This window comes from Schistosoma haematobium, chromosome ZW, assembly GCF_000699445.3.
Source record: "Schistosoma haematobium chromosome ZW, whole genome shotgun sequence".
Classification (NCBI taxonomy): domain Eukaryota; kingdom Metazoa; phylum Platyhelminthes; class Trematoda; order Strigeidida; family Schistosomatidae; genus Schistosoma; species Schistosoma haematobium.
Window position 1 is genome coordinate 63,205,409 of NC_067195.1, and position 9,490 is coordinate 63,214,898.

General features: G+C 41.1%; 1 protein-coding gene across 1 annotated transcript; it reads left to right on the forward strand.

The window, feature by feature from the left end:
• The first annotated feature begins 1,002 nt into the window (after nucleotides 1-1,002).
• MS3_00004116 (uncharacterized protein) lies at nucleotides 1,003-8,259 on the forward strand. The gene is made up of 2 exons (XM_051212000.1): nucleotides 1,003-4,831; nucleotides 7,804-8,259. The coding sequence occupies exon 1, from the start codon at nucleotides 1,408-1,410 to the stop codon at nucleotides 2,239-2,241; it is 834 nt and encodes a 277-aa protein (XP_051072134.1). The 5' UTR covers nucleotides 1,003-1,407; the 3' UTR covers nucleotides 2,242-4,831; nucleotides 7,804-8,259.
• Nucleotides 8,260-9,490: the final 1,231 nt, after the last annotated feature.

Here is a 9,490-nt window from a genome sequence, read left to right on the forward strand (position 1 = left end):
TCATCACCCTTCGGCTTCCTTTTATGGCCAAAACAGCAAACATACACTACACACTGATAGCAGATTTCCGGCTTTTCAATTTTAAGCTTGCTTTAACGCACTATGTAACGAGTACAACCCCTATATTACTGCTATATGACATATTTTTTATAACAAACCCTGTGCAATAGATTGGTAGTATCCGTGACTTCGTCTATGGTTGTCGGAAGTCTGGGTCTTTTCGAAAACAAAACTGATATCTCCCACTGCTGGGCAATCGGTATTAGTTTGACTCGTTGGCAGGATAGTGTTGTCCATAATACTGAAGAAAATTAAAAACCGGAGATTGTTTCCTTTCATTTTGCCGATAACATCATAAAAGACAGTTAGGAACGAACATGCGTACAGTTAGTCACAGGCGGCAGCAACAATTATTTTAGCTAAAAAACGAACTTCGGCTTTGGATATTTAGAAAACAAGTCAATACAAAACCGATTACCATTTTAAAACATAAGACTAGCCAGCTTGGCTGAAGAAACACATTGACTTGAGTAGAAGCAGCAAAAACCCAAAAAACAACGCTGATTCGAAGTAAATTTCACACCAACATATAGAACATTACACTAACAGCGGCATTTTAGCACACTGAAACATTAAATTGCATGGCTACAAAAAAGAAATAGCTGAAAGAAGCACAGAACGAAGAAAGCCGACCGCCATTGCTTACAAATATGGCGGATATAATAATTTCCGCCCCATTCTGATTGGTTGCTAAGCTGAAGGGCACATTTACGAAATTAAGTTGCTCTTAATTGCAGCCTCATTTTATTATCTCCTCAATCTTGACACACCTACCCACTACATTCAATGTACCTTCAGGATTGACGCTAACAATTACATATCTGTGTTTCATCGATAAGTTTAATTAAGGTTGTAGCGGTAAATAAATCCCCAAAATAAATAGCTCTGCGAGTCTTCGACATTCGATGCTGACTACATTAGTTTTAATGGACTCACCTAGCTGAAGGCGCTCGGTCAAGCATCCATACCAGATCACGAGTGGGAACGCCGTGCTCAACAACCCCTGCAATCACTAGCCAGTGTAGATCAGTTAATTCTTGATATATTGATAACTTATCAAATATATCTTTTCAAACCTCCTCGCTTCTATCTTTTGATTTCAATTGGTGGGTACGATTCATATTAAGTGTTGCTGGTTAAGGCGTCAAACTCCGAATACCTGTGGCATCTTTGATGAACCCGACGTGATCTGGTACACCAAATTATAAACTGTGAGTCTGTTCCTTTTTGGAATTCTGTATATTGTAGCTTTATATTAATTTTTTATAAGTTGTGATATTTTCCCCCGTGTTTTTGATATGTATATGTTTTTTCCCACTCGTTCATTCTCGTACTTGATATTGCACCATGACAGAACAGACACCCAAGTTACTTAAGCTAAAGACTACGTCCCTACCCTCGTTTCAACTAATGCCATTGTGGCCAGACAACATCAAAGCCTGGTTCTGCTACGCAGAAGCAGACTTCTACGAGCACGGCGTGAACGACACACGTGCACAATTCCTCGCAGTAATCAAGGCACTACCGCGCGAATTCAACAGGTACGTAACACCTAGCATGTTTAGTAGTGATGTTACGGAACCCTACGAAACACTGAAACGATCTATCCTTAAACACGGGGAAACAACCAATCGACTAAGGTTAGACCAACTCCTTAATAATATCGACCTTCATGACGGCTCTGCGACAGACATGTTGCTAAGAATGAAAGAGGTTATTGGCCAAAGAACTTACGACGATGGCCGATTCAGGCGACGGTTCTTATCCAAACTTCCTCAACAGGTGCAAGCTGTGTTGATCTTGTTTCAAAACAACACCGTAGATGAGCTGGCTGCATTTGCCGACCGCATCTTAGAAATCAGCAAATCTTCTAACATCGAGGATTTTTCGGTCGAAGAAAAGCCTCAAGCGACCCAGAATGACATAAAAGAGTTATGTCATGCACTTACACGTTATCTTAGATTTCGTAACGACTGTAGACGGTCACACACTCCGCGAAGAAGCACTACACGTAGGCGATCTGTCTCTAGATCCCGAGAGACGAATAACATCGACTGGTGCTGGTATCATAACCAGTATGGAAAGTCCTCCAGAAATTGCAGGAAACCCTGCAATTTTTTCAACTCAAAATCGACTGGCACGAAAAACAATTCGGGAAACTTCCAAGCCGGGACGCGTTAACGCCAACCGTAGACGGCGATCATAGCCGTCTGTTATACGTCACAGACGTGAAAATGAGAGTTCGCTATCTCATCGATACTGGCACAGAAAACTGTTTTAGCAAGTTCTAACGGTTGGCTTCACGAATCGGCGCAACCGAAACAGCCGTGTGTAACCAGCAATGTTGCACATCACGACTATCGGGCCACATATATTCTCGAAAGCGCACCGACTGGTTCCCGAAAGCTCAGGTTGGCTGAAAACGAACTCGATCACATGATAGAGTTAGGAATCGTTCAAAGTGCGTACAGAATGCCAAATCGAGGCCGAATCTTTTACTGGGACACACCATTGATGCGCAAGGCATCCTACCGCTTAAAAGCAAAGTGGCGGCCATTCTGGATTACCCATAACCGACCACAGTCAAGCAACTACGCACGTTTAACGGCTTTGTATGTTTTTATAGATGGTTCATACCGAAATGCGCATCACTTATAAAACCACTAACCGACCAACTTCGTGGAAATGCAAAATCCATCTATTTGGACGATACCGCGCGAAAAGCATTCTCCACAATTAAGTAACTTATCGCTAAAGCAACAATGCTTGGACATCGGGACACTCAAGCACCCATTAATATCGCCGTAGACGCATCTGACTCAGCAATTGGAGGAGTCCTACAACAATGGAATAACCGCTCCTCACAACCTCTGACATTTTTTCGAGACGGTTGCTAGACACTGAATGGTGATACAGCACATCCTATAGGGAACTCCTAGCTATGTATTGTGCTGTACGGCATTTTCAACACTATTGAAGGCTGAGAATTCACCCTTCTTACTGATTAAAAACCTCTTACCTTCTATTTAAGCGCCTTTCCAGACAAGTACTCACCACGTGAGTCTCGACAACTGTACTACGTTTTGCAGTTTACTTCAGATATACGACACAGTTTTGGAGCAAACCCTACTATGTGACACATCTACAGGTAGGGATCGTCCAATCGTGCCGGAACATTATCGACGCAACGTCTTCAATACGTTGCACAAACTTTCCCATCCAGATGTTCGTGCAACCATTAAGCTTATAGCAGAACGATTTTGCTTGCGCTATATGAATAAAGACGAAGGAGTGGGCAGGCTCCTGTGTAAGCTGCCAGAAATCTAGAGTGGTTAGACACAACAAATGTCCCTTAGGCTCTTTCGAAACTGCTGACGCTCGTCTCGACCATGTTCATCTGGATTTGGTAGGACCCGCGCCTTCGTCGAACATACACTTCTCAGTGGACTGATGCTCTTCCACTCATCTTACTAGGTATTCGCAATGCAGTGAAAGCTGACATTGGATTTACTGCAACTCAACTGGTTTATCGAACGACACTTTGACTTCCAGGGGAATTCGTGGATCCTTCATCTTCAATGAACATGGATCTAACCTCCTTCACGAGCAGGCTTACAAACGCAATGCATTCAGTTAAACTTGTTTCCACTCGGCCGCAATCAACTGATGTTTTCGTTAGACCTGAGTTATGATATAGTACACACGTCTTCGTACGTTGAATCTCGCATCGACGACCTTTCGAATCAGCATAGGAAGGACCTTTCAAAGTTCTTCAACGCGAACCTAAGTTCTATATAGTCGATAAGAACGGAACCAACGATACCATCAGCATCGATCGTCTCAAAGCAGCGTATTTAGAAGTAAATCCTACGAAATCGATTTTCCTTCGGTACAATCGAACAACACGATTGCACGTAAGACACCAGTTAACATTTTGCTTCATCTCGATTTTCCATGGCATTATATATAATATTAAACAAATCAATTTATATATGCTTATATTTATATATATTTATTATTTTGCTAATATATTTATTAAAAACCGAAAATTTATTTGTAAAAATCCCGTTTTACGCTCTCACATGTACATGAGTTTATTTTCCTTTTTTTCTCCCACTTTGTTTCTTAAAGCGCGTACGAGTTTATTTTAGCATGCACCTACATTTTCTTTTTTCTTTTCCAGGACGGCTGGAAAGAACGATGAGGTTTACGAGGAATCGAAAATGTTCATTGTACATTATTTTTTTACTATACTGTACTTCATGGTCACTTATAGTAAGGAAGGACGACCAGATGCTGCCAAACCTAGCAAGCTATCAGAAGAGTGTTTACCAACGACAAACTCGTTGGGTTTAAACTTCTGGCTGGCCACGTCCTAGGGTCATCACTACCCCAGTATGGGGGAGCGATCTGTAGCGGTAAATAAATCCCCAAAATAAATAGCTCTGCGAGTCTTCGACATTCGATGCTGACTACATTAGTTTTAATGGACTCACCTAGCTGAAGGCGCTCGGTCAAGCATCCATACCAGATCACGAGTGGGAACGCCGTGCTCAACAACCCCTGCAATCACTAGCCAGTGTAGATCAGTTAATTCTTGATATATTGATAACTTATCAAATATATCTTTTCAAACCTCCTCGCTTCTATCTTTTGATTTCAATTGGTGGGTACGATTCATATTAAGTGTTGCTGGTTAAGGCGTCAAACTCCGAATACCTGTGGCATCTTTGATGAACCCGACGTGATCTGGTACACCAAATTATAAACTGTGAGTCTGTTCCTTTTTGGAATTCTGTATATTGTAGCTTTATATTAATTTTTTATAAGTTGTGATATTTTCCCCCGTGTTTTTGATATGTATATGTTTTTTCCCACTCGTTCATTCTCGTACTTGATATTGCACCATGACAGAACAGACACCCAAGTTACTTAAGCTAAAGACTACGTCCCTACCCTCGTTTCAACTAATGCCATTGTGGCCAGACAACATCAAAGCCTGGTTCTGCTACGCAGAAGCAGACTTCTACGAGCACGGCGTGAACGACACACGTGCACAATTCCTCGCAGTAATCAAGGCACTACCGCGCGAATTCAACAGGTACGTAACACCTAGCATGTTTAGTAGTGATGTTACGGAACCCTACGAAACACTGAAACGATCTATCCTTAAACACGGGGAAACAACCAATCGACTAAGGTTAGACCAACTCCTTAATAATATCGACCTTCATGACGGCTCTGCGACAGACATGTTGCTAAGAATGAAAGAGGTTATTGGCCAAAGAACTTACGACGATGGCCGATTCAGGCGACGGTTCTTATCCAAACTTCCTCAACAGGTGCAAGCTGTGTTGATCTTGTTTCAAAACAACACCGTAGATGAGCTGGCTGCATTTGCCGACCGCATCTTAGAAATCAGCAAATCTTCTAACATCGAGGATTTTTCGGTCGAAGAAAAGCCTCAAGCGACCCAGAATGACATAAAAGAGTTATGTCATGCACTTACACGTTATCTTAGATTTCGTAACGACTGTAGACGGTCACACACTCCGCGAAGAAGCACTACACGTAGGCGATCTGTCTCTAGATCCCGAGAGACGAATAACATCGACTGGTGCTGGTATCATAACCAGTATGGAAAGTCCTCCAGAAATTGCAGGAAACCCTGCAATTTTTTCAACTCAAAATCGACTGGCACGAAAAACAATTCGGGAAACTTCCAAGCCGGGACGCGTTAACGCCAACCGTAGACGGCGATCATAGCCGTCTGTTATACGTCACAGACGTGAAAATGAGAGTTCGCTATCTCATCGATACTGGCACAGAAAACTGTTTTAGCAAGTTCTAACGGTTGGCTTCACGAATCGGCGCAACCGAAACAGCCGTGTGTAACCAGCAATGTTGCACATCACGACTATCGGGCCACATATATTCTCGAAAGCGCACCGACTGGTTCCCGAAAGCTCAGGTTGGCTGAAAACGAACTCGATCACATGATAGAGTTAGGAATCGTTCAAAGTGCGTACAGAATGCCAAATCGAGGCCGAATCTTTTACTGGGACACACCATTGATGCGCAAGGCATCCTACCGCTTAAAAGCAAAGTGGCGGCCATTCTGGATTACCCATAACCGACCACAGTCAAGCAACTACGCACGTTTAACGGCTTTGTATGTTTTTATAGATGGTTCATACCGAAATGCGCATCACTTATAAAACCACTAACCGACCAACTTCGTGGAAATGCAAAATCCATCTATTTGGACGATACCGCGCGAAAAGCATTCTCCACAATTAAGTAACTTATCGCTAAAGCAACAATGCTTGGACATCGGGACACTCAAGCACCCATTAATATCGCCGTAGACGCATCTGACTCAGCAATTGGAGGAGTCCTACAACAATGGAATAACCGCTCCTCACAACCTCTGACATTTTTTTCGAGACGGTTGCTAGACACTGAATGGTGATACAGCACATCCTATAGGGAACTCCTAGCTATGTATTGTGCTGTACGGCATTTTCAACACTATTGAAGGCTGAGAATTCACCCTTCTTACTGATTAAAAACCTCTTACCTTCTATTTAAGCGCCTTTCCAGACAAGTACTCACCACGTGAGTCTCGACAACTGTACTACGTTTTGCAGTTTACTTCAGATATACGACACAGTTTTGGAGCAAACCCTACTATGTGACACATCTACAGGTAGGGATCGTCCAATCGTGCCGGAACATTATCGACGCAACGTCTTCAATACGTTGCACAAACTTTCCCATCCAGATGTTCGTGCAACCATTAAGCTTATAGCAGAACGATTTTGCTTGCGCTATATGAATAAAGACGAAGGAGTGGGCAGGCTCCTGTGTAAGCTGCCAGAAATCTAGAGTGGTTAGACACAACAAATGTCCCTTAGGCTCTTTCGAAACTGCTGACGCTCGTCTCGACCATGTTCATCTGGATTTGGTAGGACCCGCGCCTTCGTCGAACATACACTTCTCAGTGGACTGATGCTCTTCCACTCATCTTACTAGGTATTCGCAATGCAGTGAAAGCTGACATTGGATTTACTGCAACTCAACTGGTTTATCGAACGACACTTTGACTTCCAGGGGAATTCGTGGATCCTTCATCTTCAATGAACATGGATCTAACCTCCTTCACGAGCAGGCTTACAAACGCAATGCATTCAGTTAAACTTGTTTCCACTCGGCCGCAATCAACTGATGTTTTCGTTAGACCTGAGTTATGATATAGTACACACGTCTTCGTACGTTGAATCTCGCATCGACGACCTTTCGAATCAGCATAGGAAGGACCTTTCAAAGTTCTTCAACGCGAACCTAAGTTCTATATAGTCGATAAGAACGGAACCAACGATACCATCAGCATCGATCGTCTCAAAGCAGCGTATTTAGAAGTAAATCCTACGAAATCGATTTTCCTTCGGTACAATCGAACAACACGATTGCACGTAAGACACCAGTTAACATTTTGCTTCATCTCGATTTTCCATGGCATTATATATAATATTAAACAAATCAATTTATATATGCTTATATTTATATATATTTATTATTTTGCTAATATATTTATTAAAAACCGAAAATTTATTTGTAAAAATCCCGTTTTACGCTCTCACATGTACATGAGTTTATTTTCCTTTTTTCTCCCACTTTGTTTCTTAAAGCGCGTACGAGTTTATTTTAGCATGCACCTACATTTTCTTTTTTCTTTTCCAGGACGGCTGGAAAGAACGATGAGGTTTACGAGGAATCGAAAATGTTCATTGTACATTATTTTTTTACTATACTGTACTTCATGGTCACTTATAGTAAGGAAGGACGACCAGATGCTGCCAAACCTAGCAAGCTATCAGAAGAGTGTTTACCAACGACAAACTCGTTGGGTTTAAACTTCTGGCTGGCCACGTCCTAGGGTCATCACTACCCCAGTATGGGGGAGCGATCTGTAGCGGTAAATAAATCCCCAAAATAAATAGCTCTGCGAGTCTTCGACATTCGATGCTGACTACATTAGTTTTAATGGACTCACCTAGCTGAAGGCGCTCGGTCAAGCATCCATACCAGATCACGAGTGGGAACGCCGTGCTCAACAACCCCTGCAATCACTAGCCAGTGTAGATCAGTTAATTCTTGATATATTGATAACTTATCAAATATATCTTTTCAAACCTCCTCGCTTCTATCTTTTGATTTCAATTGGTGGGTACGATTCATATTAAGTGTTACTGGTTGAAGCGTTGTCAAACACCGAATATTTTTGGCATCTTCACGATTATTGCGGGCAAGACACTAGTTAACATTTTGTTTCGTCTCAATTTTTCTCTTAAATATATGTCTTTCGACATAATTAGTATGTAAGACCAGTCAGGAGTTGAATGCATGTCAACAGAAGGCTAGGAAGATTGATTTGGAGAAAGCAGAAATTGAAATAGAAATGAATTGTGAATTGGAATAACCATACAGAATATAAAGGACCATTGATGGAAGAATCTAAAATGAAGTAATTAATATCTGGTTCTCATATTATACCTATATATATATGGATGGTGGATACCATGAAACAAAACATCTCTAAATAAAATGAAATGCGGTAAATAGAACAATAGGTTAGGTTACATGGTGTTCTCAATGCTTGTCAAATAAATCAGTTTTCCCAGGAACCTCATAAATTTCAGTCATTTAGTCACTTTGGACATTGTGAAAAATCGCTTGTATTTCCGATGGTGATAAAAAGATCTATCGTGCCAAACTACCGAGTCATTGGGAAAAAATTATTCTGTCAAAACAGCCTTTAATCTTCACGGCCAAAATCTGTCTCATCCTATTAAAATATGTAATGACAAATGAAATCTAATGTAGTTGTAAGAAAATTTAATCTCACTGCAAAGCGGACAAAAGCCTATATGAAGATTTCCACAATAGACCTTTCTGCGAATTAATTTTCGTTGCTCACAAATCCGGTGTTTGATATGAAGTGATAGGATACTATTGGATAAGACTTAGTTTATTAACAGTAGATTATGTAAAATACCGATTCATATTAAACCGGTTACGTAGTTGATACAACTTTTTTATATCTTAAAAGCAATGTTATTAGCTATCATAGACTACTGAATAGAGCTGAAGTTACTGCTCTCAGTTTACTCACCACAATTTAAAATTGTTTTCAAGTGTTTGCAACTTTATATGGACAAGACAATCTACAGGAGTACTTTATTTAGAGGTTTATTGAGGCGAAATTGCAGGAGTCCTTTAAGAAGACCGTTTGATTACTGGATAATGACATGCTTAGACTGTTGTCTTAAAGTAATGAGTTATTCTTCAGGTTACATCATCCAAGCCACACTTTTTGTTTCTAAGCGCTGAAGGCTGGGATATGTTAGTCTATAAGCTACTAAAAACC

Bases quoted from the DNA above. Each gene is read 5' to 3' on its own strand.
- MS3_00004116 (XM_051212000.1), top strand. From the start codon at position 1,408: ATGACAGAACAGACACCCAAGTTACTTAAGCTAAAGACTACGTCCCTA.